Source organism: Rhinopithecus roxellana, chromosome 12 (assembly GCF_007565055.1).
Source record: "Rhinopithecus roxellana isolate Shanxi Qingling chromosome 12, ASM756505v1, whole genome shotgun sequence".
In the NCBI taxonomy this organism is placed as follows: domain Eukaryota; kingdom Metazoa; phylum Chordata; class Mammalia; order Primates; family Cercopithecidae; genus Rhinopithecus; species Rhinopithecus roxellana.
Window position 1 is genome coordinate 17,674,005 of NC_044560.1, and position 22,358 is coordinate 17,696,362.

Sequence of the window (22,358 nt, forward strand, 5' to 3'; positions counted from 1 at the left end):
AGAAAAATACATGTAGTGCTCCTTGTTAAACATCTTAGATAATATAGGAAGTTACAATGAAACAAGTAATTATTATCTATAATACCATTTTCCAGAGGTTACCATTGTTAATATGGGATGTGTTTTCTTCCCCAGATTTTTCTCACATATTTTTTATGTGTATGCCTTTTTTTTTCCAAAAACAAAAAGGATGATAGGCTGTTTTTCTTTTTTTTTTTTTTTTTTTTTTTTTTTTTTTTAATGGAGTTTCACTCTGTCACCCAGGCTGGAGTACTGAGTGCAGTGTCGTGATCTTGGCTCACTGCAACCTCCACCTCCTAGGTTCAAGCAGTTCTCCTGCCTCAGCCTCCCAAGTAGTTGGGATTACAGTCACGCACCACCATGCCTGGCTGATTTTTGTTTTTTTTTTGTTTGTTTGTTTGTTTTTTTAGTGGCGCTGGGGTTTCACCATTTTGGCCAGGCTGGTCTTGAACTCCTGACCTCAAGTGATCCACCCACCTTGGCCTCCCAAAGTGCTGGGATTACAGGTGTGAGCCACTGCACCCAGCCTTTTTTTTCTTTTTTTGAAACAGAGTCTGGCTCTGTTGCCCAGGCTGGAGTGCAGTGACTTAGTCTTGGCTCACTGCAGCCTCCAGCTCCCGGGTTCAAGCAATTCTCCTGCCTCAGCCTCCTGAGTAGCTGGGATTACAGGTGCCCATCACTGCGCCTGGCTAATTTTTGTATTTTTAGTAGAGATGGGGTTTTGCCATGTTGGCCAGGCTGGTTTCAAACTCCCGATCTCAGGTAATCCGCCCGCTCCGGCCTCCCACAGTGTTGGGATTACAGATGTGAGCCACCGCACCTGGCCATCTGTTTTTTATTCTGCTTTACTTGGCAGTGGGGAACATCTTTCTATTCAATAGATTGATCTCTGAAAACATCACTTTTGATGACTTCATACTGTTCTGTCATGAATATACCACATATTTAACTAGTTCACTACTATTGAACCCCTGGGTGGTTCTGTTTTTGTTGTTTTTACAATGTTATGAAGAATACAGTAGAAAATATTTGTGTAATTGATCTTTGGGTGCATCCATTATTCTATTCTTGGGATACATTTTGAGAAGTGCAATTGTTGGGCAATTCCTCTTAACCTATTTCTAGGGTTTTTGATAAATATCGTCTAATTGGCCCAGGAAAATGTTTGCCATTTCTGATATGTAGTATTTGACTGACTTTTTCTGGACAGGAAGATGTCACCCAAGCGCATAGCTAAAAGAAGGTCCCCCCCAGCAGATGCCATCCCCAAAAGCAAGAAGGTGAAGGGTAAGTTGGCCTTGGCCTCTTTGTGGGTACAGGTGGCCCCTCGAAACCCTAAGAACCCAGGACTGGGCTCCTTCCTTCTTGACACTTGAAACTGAAGGGAGTGGATGAGCAGAGACCCCACCCAGCTGGAATGTTTCCCATAGCTCATTGAATCCCACTCTTTGGGAATCACAAAGTGGGCAGAAACTCCTCTCAAGGCACTCAGGCAGTACTGGCAAAAAAAACTAGACCCTAGGACTTCACCCGTCAGTGATGCATTATGGTTAGGACCATTGACTTTACGACATGGGTTCAAGTCCTTGCTCTGCCACTTTCTAGCTGATGGGCAAGTCACTTAATCCTGCAGTTTGGATTATCAACTTCATAAAATGGAGGCAGCCAGAGCAGCACCACCCTCTCTGGGCTGTGTGAGGATGAGATGAAATAATGGCCTGGCAGCATTTGAGGGAGGTGGCTATGGTTTCCTCTGTGCTGGGACCCCGGAGGGGCACAGGGAGGAAAGAAAAGCCAGCACTAAACTGGGAGGGGAAGTGTGGACCCACGCTCAGACAGTGTCTGTCTTTTGCAGACGCGAGGGCCGCTGCCTCCCGCCGCGTTCCTGGCGCCCGCTCCTGCCAAGGTGCCTGCGGGCCGAGCCCTCCTGACCAGAAAACCCAACCAGGTGGCTCCGCGCCCGGCGTGCCCTCTGTGCTGCCAGCGCGGGCTCCTCAGCGCTGGCCACATCCTCGGGGGAGGGGCTGGGCGCCATTGGCTGCCCGGGACTGCGGGTTGGGGGGCTGCCTTTGGCCCACAGAGGGCCCCGGGCCTCCCACTGGTTGGCGCGCACCTCCCGCAAATGCCGTTGGCCGCTCTTCCTCCTGCCCCTCCTGCCTCTCCACTGGATGGCGGAGGGAGGAGTCCGTTTCTGCAGTGGATTTGCCCGGGAGCTAAACTTACTCACTGGCGGACGGCCTGGGCATGGAGGAGGGCTAGGATGGAGACTGGGGACTGTGCTCTGACCCACGTAGTCTCCCTTGCTTTCGGTGCAGATTCTGCTATTATAATTAGCTTTCGGCCGGGCGCGGTGGCTCACGCCTGTAATCGCAACACTTTGGGAGGCCGAGGCGGGCGGATCACGAGGTCAGAAGATCCAGACCATCCTGGCTAATATGGTGAAACCCCGTCTCTACTAAAATACAAAAAATTAGCCATGCGTGGTGGCGGGCACCTGTAATCCCAGCTACACAGGAGGCTGAGGCAGAGGAATCACTTGAACCCAGGAGGCAGAGGCTGCAGTTAGCCGAGATCCGTCACAGCACTCCAGCCTGGCAACAGAGGGAGACTCCGTCTCAAAATAATAATAATAATAATTAGCTTTCTTTTCTTTTTTTTCTTTTTTTTTTTTTTTTTTGAGATCGAGTCTCACTCTGTCGCCCAGACTAGAGAGGGCAATGGCGCGATCTCGGCTCACTGCCACCTCCACCTCCCAGGTTCAAGTGATTCTCCTGCCTCAGCCCCCGGAGTAGCTGGGACTACAGGCTACTGTTGGCCAGGCTGGTCTCGAACTCCTGACCTCAAGTGATCCGCCCGCCTCGGCCTCCCAAAGTGCTAGGATTACAGGTGTGAGCCACCGCACCCGGCCCCTCTTGCCCTCTCCATCAAGATTCATTTCACAGTATCCAGTGTCTCCTTGTTTCCGTTTCTCCCCTTTCACGTGAATAATGTGCTCAGTTCTTAATCTCCCCAAAAATCCTGTGAGAGAGGTACTTTTGTTGTCCCCATTTCACAGACGACAAAACTTAGACTCAGAAAGTTCATACTAACGGTCTGTGGCAGAGCAGGGGCTTCCGCCCAGGTTTGTCTGGTCTCAGAGCCTGTGACCTCTCCTGGCTGTAGTCATCCTCTACACTCAGGGTCTATCTTCTTCACCCTTCAGTCTCACACAGGTCCCACAGCACAGAACCTGGCTTGGTGCTGACACTAGGCCAGGGCGATGTGGGCCAGCTGGGGCTGGGTGAGAACGTGATGGAGAGGAAGAAGCCGGCCCTGGTATCCATTCCAGAGGATGTTGTGCAGGCTGAGGCTGGGGGCATGCACACCGTGTGTCTAAGCGAAAGTGGCCAGGTAGGTGTTGGGGGCTGGCACAGGGTTGGACAAGGCCTGGGATTGGGTGGCTTGGGGCAGGGCTTTTGAACCACACATGTTCACTGTGGAAATGGAGCTGGCTAGTCAAGCGGGGAGTGGCCTACATGAGAATGGACTGCGAGGCCAGACTTTGCATTAATGAGGGCATCCTGGGCACAGGTCTATTCCTTCGGCTGCAATGATGAGGGTGCCCTGGGAAGGGACACATCAGTGGAGGGCTCGGAGATGATCCCTGGGAAAGTGGAGCTGCAAGAGAAGGTGGTACAGGTGTCAGCAGGAGACAGTCACACAGCAGCCCTCACCGAGGATGGCCGTGTCTTCCTCTGGGGCTCCTTCCGGGTAAGGCTGGGTCTGGAAGTCTGCATGGGGCCTGAAAGGCAGAATTAACTGGTGGGGCCCCAAAGATAATCCACTTCCATGCCTCCGTGGTACTTACTAGTGGGGAGATGAAACCCCACAGGTAGAGCTGAGGCCCAGACCCAGGACTCTAGCTTCTTCATGTGGGCCTGTCCACACCACCAGCTGCTTCCTTGAATCCAATGTCATCAAGTGTCTGTCCTGGGAAGCGACTGGGTCAGGGATGTCCCTGGGTTGAGGCTGATCCAGGAGGCCTGCTGTCTTCACCCATCTCCCTGACTTCCGTCTCCGCCTCACCTTGCCAGCACTGCCTCTTCCACATTTCCCAGAGGTTTGGATGGGGCAAGGAGGTGTGGAGGCAGGGATTGTTGCATCTCAGAGTTTCCAAGGTAGAGAGGAGTGTAGTTTAAAAAACAGATTCTGGTTTTTTGATTTTTTTCTTTTGAGAGACGAAATTTCACTCTTGTTGCCCAGGCTGGAGTGCAATAACGCAATCTTGGCTCACCACAACCTCTGCCTCCCGGGTTTAAGTGATTCTCCTGCCTCAGCCTCCCAAGTAGCTAGGATTACTGGCATGCGCCACCACGCCTGGCTAATTTTGTATTTTCAGTAGAGATTGGGTTTCTCCTGTTGGTCAGGCTGGTCTTGAACTCCTGACCTCAGATGATCCACCCGCCTCTGCTTCCCAAAGTGCTGGGATTACAGGCATGAGCCACCGCGCCCAGGGCCAAATTCTGTATTAAAATTGTTTTCTTCTTACTATTTTTTTTCGATGGAGTCTCGCTCCATCAGCCAGGCTGGAGTGCAGTGGCGAGATCTTACTGTAACCTCCTCTTTCCGGGTTCAAGCGATTCTTCTGCTGTCAGCCTTCCAAGTAGCTGGGACTACAGGCGCATACCATCACGCCCAGCTACTTTTTATATTTTAGTAGAGACGGGATTTCATCTTGTTGGCCAAGCTAGTCTCGAATTCTTGACCTCAAGCAATCTACCTGCCTTAGCCTCCCAAAGTGCTGGGATTACAGGCGTGGGCCACTGCGCCGGGCCTGATGGGTGTGTTTGTATCACGTCTATTTTGAATTTTTTATGGAGAATGTCACCCAGGCTGGAGTGCAATGACACAATTTCGGCTCACTGCAACCTCTGCCTCTTGGGCTCAAACAATTCTCCTTCTTCAGCCTCCCGAGTAGCTGGGATTACAGGCACGCGCCACCATGCCTCACTAATTTTTGTATTTTTAGGAGAGATGGCCACCATGTTGGCCAGGCTGGTTGCAAATTCCTGATCTCAGGTGATCCGCCCCTCTGGGCCTCCCAGAATACTGGGATTGCAGGCGTGAGCCACCACGTCTGGCCTCTTTTCTTTTTTAATTAGAGATGAGATCCTGCTCTGTCACCCAGGCCAGAGTGCAGTGGCATCATCTTAGCTCACTGCAGCCTCAACTTCCTGGGCTCAGGTGATTTCTTCCACCTCAACCTCGCAAGTAGTTGATACTATAGGCTTGTGCCACCACACCCAGCTAGTTTTTGTATTTTTTTGTGGGGACCGGGTTTCACCATGTTGCCCAAGCTGGTCTTGAGCTCAAGCGATCTGCCTGCCTGGGCCTACCAAAGTGCTAGGATTACTGGCATGAGCTACCATGCCTGGCCCAGAATAGTATATTGAACGCCCGTTTACTTGCCACACAGTTTCAATGATTATCAACTTGTGGCCAGACTTGTTTATCTCTATTTACATCTACTCTCTGACTCCTTGATTATTTTAATGCAAGTTGCAGACCATAAATGATTTCATTGATAAGTATTTGAGTATGTGGCCCGGCTCCTGCCAACCTCTCCATCCCCATCTGGTGCCACTGCCCTTCTGGATTTCACTGGTATGGCGCAGGCAGGACTGGCTGATAAGTGCCCTGTCCCTCCCTTCTAGGACAATAACGGTGTGATTGGGCTGTTGGAGCCCATGAAGAAGAGCATGGTGCCAGTGCAGGTGCAGCTGGACGTGCCTGTGGTAAAGGTGGCCTCAGGTGGGTCTGGGGGTACTTGCTCGGGGCAGGACTTGGAGGACCTTGTTCTGGGGCTGGCCCAGCCTTGGGCCTTACAGATGTGGCCTGCATCCCCTACCTTTTCATCCTCAGGAAACGACCACTTGGTGATGCTGACAGCTGATGGTGACCTCTACACCTTGGGCTGTGGGGAACAGGGCCAGCTAGGCCGTGTGCCTGAGTTATTTGCCAACCGTGGTGGCCGGCAAGGTCTTGGTAAGTGGCCTTGGTACCTCCAGCAGGGCAAATTGGCAGGCCACACCCACAGTGAAGGCCAAAGGCAGGAAGGATTTGCTGTGGTCAGGCTTGCATCAGATGGACTTGTGATATTGGTTAAGACTTTGGAGACAGACTGCTCTGGTAGTTTTGCCACCTACTGTCTATGGGACTCTGAACATAGTTGTTGTTTTTTTTTTTTTTTGAGACGGAATCTAGCTCTGTCACCCAGGCTGGAGTGCAGTGGCACGATCTCGGCTCACTGCAAGCTCCGCCTCCCGGGTTCACGCCATTCTCCTGCCTCAACCTCCTAAGTAGCTGGGACTACAGGCGCCCACCACCGTGCCTGGCTAATTTTTTGTATTTTTAGTAGAGACGGGGTTTCCCTGTGGTCTCGATCTCCTGACCTCGTGATCCGCCCGCCTCAGCCCCCCAAAGTGCTGGGATTACAGGCGTGAGCCACCGTGCCCGGCCTGAACATAGTTTCTTCATCATTAAGTCTACCTACCTATAAACCTCCTTCATTAGGTTGCTCTGAAGTTAAATGAGTTAATGAGAAGAATATCAGGCAGATGGTAAGTTCTATGTAAATGATACCTCTAATAACTGTGGAGATCTGAGCAAGGCACTTTCATTCTCTTGATCTCAGTTTCCTTTTTTATAAAATAGGGATAAGAGTCCCTGCTTAGCCTCTCAAGGGCCTTTTTTTTTTTTTTTTTTGAGACGGAGTCTCGCTGTGTCGCCCGGGCTGGAGTGTAATGGTCGGATCTCAGCTCACTACAAGCTCCGCCTCCCGGGTTTACGCCATTCTCCTGCCTCAGCCTCCGGAGTAGCTGGGATTACAGGCGTCCGCCACCTCGCCTGGCTAGTTTTTTGTATTTTTTAGTAGAGACGGGGTTTCACCGTGTTAGCCAGGATGGTCTCGATCTCCTGACCTCGTGATCCACCCGTCTTGGCCTCCCAAAGTGCTGGTATTACAGGCTTGAGCCACCGCGCCCAGCCTCAAGGGCTTTTATAATGGAGGAGAATTAAACTTGGGGCAGAGGGAAGCCATATGTGTCTGTCTGTCACTGACTGTGCCTTTCCCTCTGCCTGCAGAACGACTCCTGGTCCCCAAGTGTGTGATGCTGAAATCCAGGGGAAGCCGGGGCCATGTGAGATTCCAGGATGCCTTTTGTGGTGCCTATTTCACCTTTGCCATCTCCCACGAGGGCCACGTGTACGGCTTTGGCCTCTCCAACTACCATCAGCTTGGTGAGCCCCGAGCCCCGCTTCAGGCGTGATCCAGTGGCCTGCGTTCCTGTCCTGGCTCTACCACTCATTCATTGTGCATCCTTTGCGGGGTTGTCTAACCCCTTGAAACCACAGTTTTGTCATCTGTAAAGTGAAAATGTCCATATCCTGATGGGAGGTGGCCTCACTGTGGGAGGGGATTGAGAAGGGCAGCTCTCAGAACACCTTCACCCCTGATGGCTCCGGCCTTTCCCCCAGGAACTCCGGGCACAGAATCTTGCTTCATACCCCAGAACCTAACATCCTTCAAGAATTCCACCAAGTCCTGGGTGGGCTTCTCTGGTGGCCAGCACCATACAGTCTGCATGGATTCAGAAGGTAGGGCCTTTACGTCCTTCTCTAGTTTGGGGGCGGAGTGTACCCTGGCCTAGACCTAGCCAGATTCCTGAGACCGTGGTCCTTGGAGCCTGGGTCTGTTCCATGGTTGTGCCACACGTGGGTCCATGAGAGTCACTCTCATCCTCCTAGAGTCCTGGTGCCCTTCCAAGTGTGAGTTCAATGAGGGCCTGTGTAGAGATTCTCCTAGGCCTCCTCCAAAACTGGGAAGAGGCACTGCAGATCTCCTTCTGATCGCCCTGGGAGCAGTGACACACTCCCATGGACAGGGGGACTCACCTAGCCTGCCACCCATTTTGCCTGTAGCACGCCCTCTGCTATTGCTCATCTCTCTCCCTCCTCCCACAGGAAAAGCGTACAGCCTGGGCCGGGCTGAGTATGGGCGGCTGGGCCTTGGGGAGGGTGCTGAGGAGAAGAGCATACCCACCCTCATCTCCAGGCTGCCTGCTGTCTCCTCAGTGGCTTGTGGGGCCTCTGTGGGGTATGCTGTGACCAAGGATGGTGAGTGGGGCTGCCTACACTCTGTCTCGTTGGGACCTGGGGGTCATGGTTCTTACCCAATTGCCCAGTAGGCTGTGATGTCCACTCTCAGGTGGAGCCGAGGTGCAGAGAGCAGTGTTTGTGATGACACTTTGTTCCTGCTTCTCAGAAGCTCTGGTGTTGATGAATATGAAATGAGTACACAAATTATTTTAGTAAAGGTGACTTATTATGCAGAGGAGAGAAATAGCAAAGAGTGAGATATCACTGAGACCTAAGGAGGCAATGGGACTGGAACCCAAGTCTCCAGACTCCTAACCCAGGCTTCTCTCTCCATCAGGGTAACCTCTTCATATATCACCTTGTATGTTCCCGCTTCCCAGGGACTTGTACTTAGAATCTAAATCAGGGAAAAAAAGACTTAGTAGTCAGAGTTGTAGCAAGTATAGCGGAGGAGGGTGTGAACAAATGACCACCAAAGCCTGAGTGGGTGAGGGGGACAGCCATGGAGGTCCTGTAGAAGCCTGGAGCTGGCAGAGTTGCTGGACCTGAGATATCTGGGAAGACTTCCTGAGGAAGTGAGGCTTGCACTGTACCTTGAAGGTTCCATTCTTTGTGAAAAGCAAAGAATGCCATTCCAGGCAGAGGAACATCAGGGCAATCTCAAAAGTGGCTGATCCTGGGAACAGAGGGTGGGGTTGGGGTCTTGAATGCCACACCTAGGAGCAGCCTTTGGCAATGTGTAGGGACTGTGGTCTCTGGTTTACAGCGTTCTTTTTCATCCATCATCTCCTTGGGTTCTCCCAACTTCCCTGGACTCCGAGAGTCTGGGACCTTGCCAAGCTGCTGTTGGCCAAGGCCACAGTCCACACCCATCTCCCAGGTTTCTCCTGCCACAGAAAGGTGGGCTGGGGATCCTGGAGACAGCTGTACCCATTTCTTTCTCTTGCAGGTCGTGTTTTCGCCTGGGGCATGGGCACCAACTACCAGCTGGGCACAGGGCAGGATGAGGACGCCTGGAGCCCTGTGGAGATGACGGGCAAACAGCTGGAGAACCGTGTGGTCTTATCTGTGTCCAGCGGGGGCCAGCATACAGTCTTATTAGTCAAGGACAAGGAACAGAGCTGATGAAGCCTCTGAGGGCCTGGCTTCTGTCCCACTCCACCTCCCTCACAGAACAGGGAAGCAGTGACAGCTGCAGATGGCAGCGGGCCTCTCCCCAGCCCTGAGCACTGTGTCAGCTCCTGCCTTTTCCCATCAGCAGAACAGAATCCTTTTCCTATTTTTCTTCCTCCTCTTTGGAATTCTCCTGGGACCTACAGAATAAAGGAGGGGATGGACAGGGGATTTTCAGAAGGAACATGGCTCGCTCCAGAGCTATATGGTTAGACGTTTCTCCCTTTTTCCCTACCTTCCATGGTCCTGGTTGGCCCGGGCTTTACCTACTAGAAAACCAAAACCTCCCCCTGGGGTTTGGTGCCCACTCTCTGAGAAGTTGGGGCTCCATCAAGCCCCATTCTAGTCATGTGCCCCTTTCCTGTCCCTAACAGTCTACAGGCAAACAAATGGTACAGTCATAAGATCCGTCTGTCATGGACCCACGCCCAGAGGAACGTGCAGAGAAAGCAGAGCTGCATGGCTGTAGGCAACTCTAAGCCAAATATTTGGCTCAGAACAGGTGTCCATGGGACAAAAAGGAATGATCCTCCACTTGACCAAGAGAAAAATGATTCTCCCAGAAGCACAAAGCGTACTCTTGCCCCTCAGGCATTGTCTTTGTACATCGCACCCATCCATTCGTCTTTACCTGCAGCCAAGGGCCTGGAATCGCAAAGAGAAGCCACGCTGGGCTGGGCAGAGCAGAGCAGGGTATGGGGTGGGGAGAGAGGGTGGAGGGTTTTATAAACAAACTTAACAGCAATATTAAAAGGGGAGGGATTGAGGGAGGGACAGAGTGTTGGAGGGCCAGAGACTAGTCCTGAGACGGAAACAGCAACTTGTACAGTGGCTGACAAAATAGGATATAGTTTTGATTTTTTTAAATTGTAAAATATTTTGGAGGGAGAACAAAATCTTTTAACATTTTGAATAAATTTAGAGTTTTATAAAATAGGCCATTTGTTTTCTACACACTCCCTGCTTTTTAAGGGAGCATATACTATGTGCCAGGCACTGCTGGGAAAGACAGAATGAACTATAAACCTGGTGTTGAGGCTACAACTTAAGTGATGGCAAGATGTCCTTAGGTGCCAGCCAGCTGTCAGTGTGACTAACGAAAGTTTCAAATCTGTCAAGAAGGAAGAAAAAAGTTGAGTTTTGTTTGGGTATTTCTGTTTCGGGAGTCACTGGATTATTTTTAAATGCTGCATAGTCCAATAGAGGCGGGGTGGATCTTTTAATGCCAAACCAAGTTTTTTTTTTTTTTTTTTTTCTCGAGACAGACTTTCTCTCTTGTCGCCCAGGTTGGAGTGCAATGGCACAATCTCACTGCACCCTCCACCTCCCGGGTTCAGGCAATTCTCCTGCCTCGGCCTCCTGAGTAGCTGGGATTACGGGCATGCATCTCCACGCCTGGCTAAAATTTTTGTATTTTTAGTAGATACAGGGTCTTGCCCCGTTGGTCAGGCTGGTCCCGAACACCCGATCTCAGGTGATCTGCCTTCTTCGGCCTCCCAAAGTGCTGGGATTACAGGTGTGAGCCACGGCGCCTGGCCTTTTTTTGTTGTTGTTGTTGAGACAGAGTTGCTTTTTCTACCCAGGCTGGAGTGCAGTGGCGTGATCTCGGCTCACTGCAACCTCTGCCTCCCAGGTTCAAGCGATTCTCCTGCCTCAGCGCCTCAAGTAGCTGGGATTACAGGCACATGCCACCAAGCCCAGCTAATTTCTAAAAATTTTTATTTATTTTTTGGGACGGAGTCTTGCTCTGTTGCCCAGGCTGGAATGCAGTGGCACGATCTCGGCTCACTGCAGCCTCCGCCTCCCAGGTTCAAGTGATTCTCCTGCCTCATCCTCCCGAGTAGCTGGGACTGTAGGCGTGTGCCACCATGCCTGGCTGATTTTTTTTTTTTTTTTTTTTTTTTTTGGAGACAGTCTTGCTCTGTCATCCAGGCTGGAGCGCAGTGGCGCTATCTCGGCTCACTGCAACCTCCACCTCCTGGGTTCATGCCGTTCTGCTATCTCAGCCTCCCCAACAGCTGGGACTACAGGCACACGCCGCCATGCCTGGCTAATTTTTTTGTATTTTTAGTAGAGACAGGATTTCGCCGTGTTAGCCAGGATGGTCTCCTGACCTCGTGATCCACCTGCCTCAGCCTCCCAAAGTGCTGGGATTACTGGCGTAAGCCACCACGCCCGGCCATGCCTGGCTAATTTTTTTGTATTTTTAGTAGAGACAGGGTTTCACTATGTTGGCCAGGCTGGTCTCGAACTACTGACCTCCTGATCCGCCTGCCTCCGCCTCCCAAAGTGCTGGGATTACAGGCAAGCCACCGCGCCCGGCAATTTATTAATTTATTTAGAAACTGAGTTTTGCTCTTGTTACCCAGACTGGAGTCCAATGGTGCGATCTTTGCTCACTGCAACCTCCGCCTCTCGGATTCAAGTGATTCTCCTGCCTCAGACTCCCGAGTAGCTGGGATTACAGGCATGTGCGACCACACCCAACTAATTTTTGTATTTTTAGTAGAGACACGGTTTCACCATGTTGGCCAGGATGGTCTCAATCTCTTGACCTTGTGATCCACCCACCTTAGCCTCCCAAAGTGCTGGAATAACAGGCATGAGCCACTATGCCCACTATACTATATTTTTTAATATAGTACCATCTCCAGAAATGCTTACTGAGGCCCAGTGCAGTGGCTCACTGTAATGCACTGAAGCCCAGTGCAGCAGCTACTGGGGAGGCTAAGGCAGGCGAATTGCTTGAACCCAGGAGGTGGAGGTTGCAGTGAACTGAGATCGCACCACTGCACTTCAGCCTGGGTGAAGAAGCGAGACTCCATCTCAAAAAGAAAAAAGAAATGTGTACTGAGTCACTTAGGTATTATTTTCAGACATCATTAATTGCATAATAAAAAGTAGGACATACCCCACTACACCCAGCACTTTTTTTTTTTTTTTTTTTGAGACAGTGTTTTGTTCTGTTGCCCAGTCTGGAGTGCAGTGGCACCACCTTGGCTCACTGCAGCATCTGCCTCCTGGGTTCCAGTGATTCTGCCTCAGCTTCCCGGGTCACTGGAATTACAGTCATGCGCCACTATGCCCGGCTAATTTTTATATTTTTAGTAGAGACAGGGTTTCATCATGTTGGCCAGGCTGGTCTCGAACTTCTGACCTCAGGTGATCCGCCCTCCTCGGTCTCCCAAAGTGCTAGGGTTACAGGCATGAGCCACTGCACCTGGCCTTTTTTTTTTTTCTTTGAGATGGAGTCTTGCTCTGTCACCCAGGCTGGAGTGCATTGACTCTATCTAGGCTCCCTGCAGTCTCCACCCCCTGGGATCAAACAATTCTCATGTTTCAGCCTCCTGAGTAGCCTTGTACATTTAGTAGAGACAGGGTTTCACCATGTTGGCCAGGCTGGTTTAGAACTCCTGACGTCAGGTGATCCACACTGCTCCGCCTCCCAAAGTGCTGGCATTACAGGCGGGAGCCACCGCACCCGACTTACACAATAACTCTTAATGATGATATATATTACTGTAGATTTTCACAAGCATTTGACATACAAAAATCATACAGAGCTGACCTGTGCAATACAGTGGTCACTAGCCACATGTGGCTATTTACGTTGAAATCAATATACTTTTAAAATGAAATAAACTCAGTTGTACAAGCCACATTTCAAGTAGTCAGTAGTGACAAGCTAGTACTTGTGGTATGGGACTGTGCAAATACAACTCATTTCACATTGCAGAAAGTTATAGCGGACAGTGCTGATACAAAGAATTGGTGTATGGTAATAGGAAAGTTTTATTAGCACCAGGAGGATTACTGGATGTCAGAGGCTTGGGAAAATGAATATGATGTTAAAAAAATTTAATATGTGGCCCATGCCTGTAATCCTACACTTTGGGAGGCCAAGCAGGCGGATCACTTGAAGTCAGGAGTTCAAAACCAGCTTAGCCATCATGATGAAGCCCCATCTCTACGAAGAATACAAAAAATTAGCTGGGCATGGTGGTGCACACCTGTAATCCCAGCTACTCTGGAGGTTGAGACAGGAGAATTGCTTGAATCCGGGAGGTGGAGGTTGCAGTGAGCTAAGATCGTGCCACCACATTCCAGCCTGGGTGACAGAGCGAGACTCCATCTCAAAAAATAAATTAGGCCTGGCGTGGTGACTCAACGCCTGTAATCACAGCACTTTGGGAGGCCGAGGTGGGTGGATCACGAGGTCAGGAGTTCAAGACCAGCCAAGACGGTGAAACCCAGTCTCTACTAAAAGAAAAAAAAAAAAAAAAGAGCTTGGTGTGGTGTCAAGCGCCTGTAATCCCAGCTACGCGGGAGACAGGGGCACAGAACTGCTTGAACCTGGGAAGCGAAGGCTGAGTGAGCCACGATTGGGCCACTGCACTCCAGCCTGGGTGACAGAGCGAGACGTCTCAAAAAAAATAAGAAAAAATTTAAGGCCGGGCGCAGTGGCGCACGCCTGTAATCCCAACACTTTGGGAGGCAGAGGCGGGCAGATCACAAGGTCAGGAGATCAAGACCATCCTGGCTAACACGGTGAAACCCCGTCTCTACTAAAAATACAAAAAATTAGCCAGGTGTTGTGGTGGGCGTCTGTAGTCCCAGCTGCTCGGGAGGCTGAGGCAGGAGAATGGTATGGTGTGAACTCAGGAGGTGGAGCTTGCAGTAAGCCAAGATCGCACCACTGCACTTCAGCCTGGGCGGCAGAGCAAGACTCCATCAAAAAAAAAAAATTATATATATATATATATACTCTTTTTTCTTGGACTTGTAGGTTTGATGCATGCACTATATTTTAATATTTGCTTTGCAAAAAGTAATTGTATGTCTGCTACTCCACCCCCAAAAAAATCCTTTGGGATTATATTTATTGGAGTTTTCCAACTCAGCAATATAATATAGCAGGGTGGAAGTACCTCTTTTTTTTTTTTTTTTTTTTTTTTTTTTTTTTTGAGACAGGGTCTTACTCTTGCCCAGGCTGGAGTGCAGTGGCACAGTCACCACTCACTGCAGCCTTGATTTCCCCGGGTTCAGGTGATCCTCCCACCTCAGCCTCTCAAGTAGCTGGGACTATAGGTGTGTGTCACCACACTTGGCTAATTTTGTATTTTTTTGTAATTACAGGGTTTTGCCACGATGTACAGGCTGGTGTCAAACTCCTGGACCCAAGTGATCTGCCTGCCTTGGTCTCCCAAAATGTTGGGATTACAGGCGTGAGCCACTACACCTACAAAAGTACCTCATTATTGGTCAGGTGTGGTGGCTCACACCTGTGTAGGGACCAGCACTACAGGGCCTGTGGGTTTTTCTCGTGTGTGGAGATGAGAGATTGTAGAAATAAAGACACAAGACAGAAATAGAAGAAAAGATAGCTGGGCCGGGCACGGTGGCTCACGTCTGTAATCCCAGCACTTTGGGTGGCCGAGGTGGTTGGATCACGAGGTTGGAAGATCCGTAGCCATCCTGGCTAACACGGTGAAACCCCGTCTCTACTAAAAATACAAAAAAAAAATTAGCCGGGCGTGGTGGCAGGTGCCTGTAGTCCCAGCTACTCAGGAGGCTGAGGCAGGAGAATGGCATGAACCCAGGAGGGGGAGCTTGCAGTAAGCCAAGATCGCACCACTGCACTCCAGCCTGGGCGACAGAGTGAGACTCTGTCTCAAAAAAAAAAAAAAAAAAAAAAGACAGTTGGGCCCCAGGGACCACTACCGCCAAGATGCGGAGACCGGTAGTGGCCCAGAATGCCTGGCTGTGCTGTTATTTATTGTATATAAGGCAAGGGGACAGGGTAAGGAGTGTGAGTCATCTCCAGTGATAGGTAACGGTCACGCGAGTCACGTGTCCACCAGACGGGCCCCTTCCCTGTTTGGTAGCTGAGGTGGAGAGAGGGGACAGCTTACGTCATTATTCTATGCATTTCTTGGAGAGATCAAAGACTTTAATATTCTCACTAATTCTGCTACTGCTATCTAGAAGGCAGAGCAAGGTGTACAGGGCGGAACATGAAAGTGGACCAGGAGCATGACTGCTGAAGCACAGCATCACAGGGAGACTTTGAGGCCTCCAGATGGCTGCCAGTGGGCTTGACTGATGTCAGGCATTCCACAAGAAGTGGTGGAGCAGAGTCTTTTCTAATTCCCCGGGGGAAAGGGAGACTCCCTTTCCCGGTCTGCTAAGTAATGGGTAATGGGTGCCTTCCCAGGCACTGGCGGTACTGCTAGACGAAGGTCTGCTAAGTAACAGGTGCATTCCCCGGGCACTGGCATTACCGCTAGACCAAGGAGCCCTCTAGTGGTCCTGTCCGGGTGTGACAGAGAGCTCACACTCCTGTCTTCTGGTCACTTCTCACCGTGTCCCTTCAGCTCCTATCTCTGTATGGCCTGGTTTTTCCTAGGTTATAATTGTAGAACAGAGATTATTATAATATTGGAATAAAGAGTAATGCTACAAGGTAATGATTAATAATATTCATATATAATCATATCTATATTCTGTGTCTAATATAACCTCTTATTTTAAGTATTTTCTTTATGATACTGGAACAGCTTGTGCCTTCAGTCTCTTGCCTCGGCACCTGGGTGGCTTGCCGCCCACACACCTGTAATCCCAGCAGTTAGGGAGGCTGAGGTGGGCGGCTCAGGTGAGGTCAGGAGTCTAAGACCAGCCTGGCCAACACGGTGAAACCCTGTATCTACTAAAAATATAACAAATTAGTTGGATATGGTGGAACGCGATTGTAGTCCCAGCTACTCAGGAGCCCGAGGCTCGAGAATGGCTTGAACCCAGGAAGGGGAGGTTGCGGTGACCCGAAATTGTGCCACTGCACTCCAGCCTGGGTGACAGAGCGAGACTCTCAAACAAAAACACAAACAAACAAACAAAAAAAAAGTACCTCTTCTTTTTTTTCTTTTTCTTTTTTTTTTTTTTTTTGGAAACAGCGTCTTGCTGTGTTGCCTGGGCTGGAGTGCAGTGCTGCAATCTTGGTTCACCGCAACCTTCACCTCCTGGGTTCAAGCGATTCTCCTGCCTCAGCCTCCTGAGTAGCTAAGAGTCCAGGCGTGCACCACCATGCCCGGCTAAGTTTTTTGTATTTTTAGTGGAGACGGGGTTTTGCCATGTTGATCAAGCTGGTCTCGAACTCCCAACCTCAGGTGATCCAACTGCCTCAGCTTCCCAAAGTATTGGGATTACAGGCGTGAGCCACCATGCCCAGCCAGTATCTCATTCTTAATAACTTGTATGCATTGTGACTTCAAGTAGGGTGGGCATTGTATTGAGCACTTTACATGCAATAGCTTGTTTAATCCTCACATCAGCTCTACTATCTTTCAGGAAACTCCCTGCCACTTGAAGTGCTTGAGGTCAGGAGGCTACTAAGTGCATAGTCTAATCAGCCTCCACCTGAGCCCAGAACCACATAGTAAATGCTCTACAATTCTTTGCTATTATGATTATTTTACATTTTCTATTCCCTATAGTTAATAATTGCTGTGTTTTTAATGTACTTTGTTTTGCTTGTATAAGTATCATTAATTTAGTTCCAATATATCAGAAGTATAAATCTTTTGGGTGTTCAAACACATCACCTACTTTCAATTTTATCCTTTCCTCCATCCTCTCCTAACCTGGATTAGTTACCCCGAAATAAATGTAATGTAATACAACATATGGCTCAGCTATAAATAATACTTACAGTCATGATAACGTGGATGTTCAACAGTGCTTTAACAAAATATCAGGAAAGGCCGGGCGCGGTGGCTCAAGCCTGTAATCCCAGCACTTTGGGAGGCCGAGACGGGCGGATCACGAGGTCAGGAGATCGAGACCATCCTGGCTAACACGGTGAAACCCCGTCTCTACTAAAAATACAAAAACTAGCCGGGCGAGGTGGCGGGCGCCTGTAGTCCCAGCTACTCGGGAGGCTGAGGCAGGAGAATGGCGTGAACCCGGGAGGCGGAGCTTGCAGTGAGCTGAGATCTGGCCACTGCACTCCAGTCCAGGCGACAGAGCGAGACTCCGCCTCAAAAAAAAAAAAAAAAAAAAAAAAATCAGGAAGGCTGGGCATGGTGGCTCACACCTGTAATCCCAGCACTTTGGGAAGCCGAGGTGGGAGGATTCCATGAAGGCAGGAGTTTTGAGACCAGCCTGGGCAACATAGTGAGACATCCCCCCACCCCCAGTCTCTACCAAAAAAAAAAAAAAAATTCTGGGTGTGCTGGTACACACCTGTAGACCCAGCTATTGAGAGCAGGGAGGCGGAGGTGGGAGGACAGCTTGAGCCCAGGATATCCAAGCTGCAGTGGGCCATGATTATAACACTGTACTCCAGCTTGGGTGACAGAGCAAGACCCTGTTTTTAAAAAAGTCGGGGCACGGTGGCTCACGCCAGTAATCCCAGCACTTTAGGAGGCTGAGGCAGGTGGATCACCTGAGGTCAGGAGTTCGAGGCCAGCCTGACCAACATGGTGAAACCCTGTTTCTACCAAAAATACAAAAATTAGCTGGATGTGGTGATGGGTGCCTGCAGTTCCAGCTACCCCAGAGGCTGAGACAGGAGAATTACTTGAACCCAGGAGTCAGAGGTTGCAGTGAGCAGAGACCCTGCCATTGCATTCCAACCTGGGTGACAGACTGAGACTCCGTCTCAAAAAAAAAAAAAAAAAAAAAAAAAAAAAAAAAAAAGGCCAGGCGTGATGGCTCATGCCTGTAATTCCAACACTTTGGGAGGCTGAGGTGGGCGGATCACCTGAGGTTGGGAGTTCGAGACCAGCCTGACCAACATGGAGAAACCCCGTCTCTACTGAAAATACAAAATTAGCTGGGCATGGTGGCGTATGCCTGTAAGCCTAGCTACTCAGGAGGCTAAGGCAGGAGAACCACTTGAACCCGGGAGGTGGAGGTTGCAGTGAGCCAGGATCACGCCATTGCACTCCAGCCTGGGCAACAAGAGCGAAACTCCATCTCATAAAAAATTCATAAATAGGCCGGGCGCGGTGGCTCAAGCCTGTAATCCCAGCACTTTGGGAGGCCGAGACGGGCGGATCACGAGGTCAGGAGATCGAGACCATCCTGGCTAACACGGTGAAACCCCGTCTCTACTAAAAATACAAAAAAATCTAGCCAGGTGAGGTGGCGGGCGCCTGTAGTCCCAGCTACTGCGGAGGCTGAGGCAGGAGAATGGCGTAAACACGGGAGGCAGAGCTTGCAGTGAGCTGAGATCCGGCCACTGCACTCCAGCCTGGGCGACAGAGCGAGACTCCGTCTCAAAAAAAAAAAATAAAATAAAAATAAAAAATAAAAAATAAAAAAATAAAAAAAAAAAATACACGGGTAGGTTCTAGGAAAAAGACTTGGAAATAGTCGACTCAAGGGAGTGGGAATTGGGGGACAGAGGATAAGGGACTACTGTCTCTTTCCATTTTTTTAAGACAGTCTCTCTCTGTCCCCCAGGCTACAGGGCAGTGGCACGATCTTGGCTCACTGCAGCCTCTTCCACCTGGGCTCAAGCAATTCTCATGCCTCAATCTCCTGAGTAGCTGGGATTACAGGCACGTGTCACCACGCCCAGCTAATTTTTGTATTTTTAGTAGAGATGGGGTTTCACCATGTTGGTCAGGCTGGTCTCAAACTCCTGACCTCAGGTGATCTGCTTGTCTCGGCCTCCCAAAGTGCTGGGATTACAGGTGTGAGCCCCTGCACCCAGCCAAAAATAAAATTTTTTGATAAAGAGCAAAGCACAGTGACTGGCAAATAATATTAAATTAATAGCTATCAGTTATAATTTTAAGGCTTCCAACTGCCATGTTGGAGGATTTACTGAATGCTAGGCATTGGGCCAAGTACTTTCCCAATTTATTTTTTTCCTCACGACCACCCTGTGGGGTAAGGAAGCACTATCCACATTAGGCCCAGAACTTAAATAAATAATTAGCAAGAGGTGGAGCCAGGATTATGCTCCATTTGTTTGAATCTACAGCCAAAATGCCTAACCACTACACTACTATTGCGGTGATGGTAGGATACAGCCAGAAATATGGCAACTCGTGGTTGAACCTCAGGTTTTCAGACTGATGAATCTTTGGCTTGAGAGCACAACATCCTAAGTTGAGGATATATAGACTGGTAGGAAAGGACTTTGGGTGCCCGTTAATCCAGAGGGAGCCCCAGAAAGTGGCCTCAAAACACTCGGAGTGAGTTTCACTATCAGAGATGCCAATCACTGCATACAGAAGAAGCTTTCCATACTGAGGACTGGGCACCAAAGTAAGTCCGAGGCCTGGGACACTCCCAGCGTAGGAGCATCTCAAAATAAAACTGTCTGGATTATCTGGCCATCTAAATCATGTTTATGATGGCCCACTGTGGCAAAGTCACTTCTGGGACAAGTCAGAACTCCAGATGATTTGGAGTAGGGTAGTGGGACTCAAGAAAATAGAGTAAGCTGGGAGCAGTGGCTCATGCTTGTAATTCCAGCACTTTGGGAGGCCGAAGCTGGTGGTTCGCCTGAGGTCAAGAGTTGAAGACCAGCCTGGCCAACATGGTGAAACCCCATCTCTACTAAAAATACAAAAATTAGCTGGGCACGGTGGCACCAGCGGGTAATCCTAGCTACTCGGGAGGATGAGGCAGGAGGATCGCTTGAACCTGGGAGGCGAAGGTTGCAGTGACCAGGATAGTACCACTGCACTCCAGCACGGGCAACAGGAGCAAAATTTTGTCTCAAAAAAAAGAAAAAATAGAGTGACAGAACTTGGGGACTGATTGGTTGCCAGATGACAAGGTTACTCCAATTTACACTCCCTTTCATTCTTCCCACCTCCCACCCCAGGGCCCTATATGGGAATGAGGGAAGAATCCCATTCCAGCTCCAACAAGTCTCATGTATTTCAGACTGGTTAACACGGAGTGAGGGAATGGCTTGCACAGAGCAGTGGCTTGCCCTGGGTCACAGTGAGACAGTAAGAACAGGGTTTGGCTTCAGCTCACCAAGACTAGAGCAGCAGTTCCCAACCTTTTTTGGCACGAGGGACTGGTTTTGTGGAAGACAATTTCCACGGACAGAGAGGGGATGGTTTTGGGATGACTCAAGCGCATTACATTTATTGTGCACTTTATTATTATTCATGTAACATTGTAATATATAATGAAATGATTATATAACTCACCATAATGTAGAATCAGTGGGAACCCTGAGCTTGTTTTCCTGCAACTAGACAGTCCCCTCTGGGGGTGATGGGAGACGGTGACAGATCATCAGGTATTAGATTCTCATAAGGAGGCCAGGCGTGGTGGCTCACGCCTGTAATCCCAACACTTTGGGAGGCTGAAGCAGGTGGATCACCTGAGGACAGGAGTTTGAGACCAGCCTGGCCAACATGGCAAAACCCCGTCTCTATTCAAAATACAAAAAAATTAGCTGGGCGTGGTGGCAGGAACTGTAATCCCAGCTACTGGGGAAGCTGAGGCATGAACATTGCTTGAACCTGGGAGGCTGAGGTTGCAGTGAGCTGAGATCGAGCCACTGCACTCCAGTCTGGGTGACAGAGTGAGACTCTGTCTCCAAAAAAAAAAAAAAAAACCAAGAAGATTATTATAAGGAGTGAACAACCTAGATCCCTCACATGCAGAGTTCACAAAATAGGGTTTGTGCTCTTATGAGAATCCAATGCCTGGGCTGATCTGACAGGAGGTGGAGCTCAGGCGGTAATGCAAGGGATGGGCACCCTGTAAATACAGATGAAGCTTTGCTGGCTAACGTCCTGTTGTATGACCTGGAGACTGGGGACCCCTGCACTAGAGCATTTTTTTTTTTTTTGATACCGAGTCTAGCTCTGTCACCCAGCTGGAGTGCAGTGGCACGATCTCCACTCACTGCAAGCTCCACGTCCTGGGTTCATGCCATTCTCCTGCCTCAGCCTCCCGAGTAGCTGGGACTACAGGCGCCCACCACCACACCCAGCTAATTTTTTTGTATTTTTGGTAGAGTCGGGTTTTCACCGTGTTAGCTGGGATGGTCTGGATCTCCTGACTTCGTGATCCGCCCACCTCTGCCTCCCAAAGTGCTGGGATTATAGGCATGAGCCATTGTGCCCATCCTGCACTAGAGCATTCTTTCATGGATTCCCACTTAAAAAATCCACACCACTATACCCACTAACTCTGAGGCTTTAGTCATACGAAGAAAAATAGCCATTATATATATTGTTCTTTTGTGCTCTTATAATGTGTAATCATGCCCTTTACTTAAAGAATTCCAGGATCTAGAAAAAAAGAAAGAAAGAAAAAAGCCGGGCATGGTGGATCACACCTGTAATCCTAGCACTTTGGGAGGCCAAGGTGGGGGGATCATGAGGTCAGGAGTTCAAGACTGGCCTGGCCAACATAGTGAAACCCTGTCTCTACTAAAAATACAAAAAAAAAAAAAAAAAAAGAAAAAAAAAGAGGCTGGGCGCTGTGGCTTACACCTATAATCCCAGCACTTTGGGAGGCCAAGGCAGGAGGATTGCTTAAGCCTAGGAGTTCAAAACGAGCTTGGCCAACATAGTGAGCTCTCCAGTCTACAAAAAAAAAAATAATAATAATAATAATAATAATAAAATAAGCCAGGTGTGGTGGCCTCCTGTAGTCTCAGCTACTCTGGAGGCTGAGGCAGGAGGATCACTTGAGTCCAGGAGTTCGAGGCTGCAGTGAGCCAAGATTGTGCCAATGTGCTCCAGCCTGGGCGACAGAGAGAGATCCTCTCTCAGAATGACTGACTGAATAAATAAATAAATAAATAAAATAAAATAAAAAGAATTCTAGGATCTGTCCTTAGGAGATCCAAATTATCCAACCAAGATTGTGAAATGTCTCATCTCAGGAAGAAATGCTGAACACTTCATTTAAAGCCTTGTTGCTGACAGCCAAACCACCAGGTAGCCCAGTACTCAAGATAATCATTGTCTGGGCGTGGTGGGTGGCTCACACCTGTAATCCCAGCACTTTGGGAGGCCAAGGCGAGTGGATCATCTCAGGTC

General features: G+C 49.5%; 1 protein-coding gene across 5 annotated transcripts in view; it reads left to right on the top strand.

Moving 5' to 3' along the window:
- RCC1 (regulator of chromosome condensation 1) overlaps nt 1–10,374 on the top strand; it is a 32,993-nt gene extending 22,619 nt beyond the window's left edge. For 2 of the 5 annotated variants that reach the window (XM_030941843.1, XM_010380343.2), the window contains exons 2-10: nt 1,232–1,308; nt 3,224–3,411; nt 3,592–3,771; nt 5,715–5,811; nt 5,923–6,045; nt 7,144–7,299; nt 7,537–7,656; nt 8,023–8,175; nt 9,107–10,374. In XM_030941843.1, coding sequence (XP_030797703.1) covers nt 1,236–1,308; nt 3,224–3,411; nt 3,592–3,771; nt 5,715–5,811; nt 5,923–6,045; nt 7,144–7,299; nt 7,537–7,656; nt 8,023–8,175; nt 9,107–9,282 — 1,266 coding nt within the window. In that variant the 5' untranslated portion in view covers nt 1,232–1,235 and the 3' untranslated portion in view covers nt 9,283–10,374. Of the gene's footprint in view, nt 1–1,231; nt 1,309–1,876; nt 1,928–3,223; nt 3,412–3,591; nt 3,772–5,714; nt 5,812–5,922; nt 6,046–7,143; nt 7,300–7,536; nt 7,657–8,022; nt 8,176–9,106 lie in introns of all 5 variants that reach the window. The other 3 variants (XM_010380342.2, XM_030941841.1, XM_030941842.1) reach the window with 3 other exon arrangements.
- Nucleotides 10,375–22,358: the final 11,984 nt, after the last annotated feature.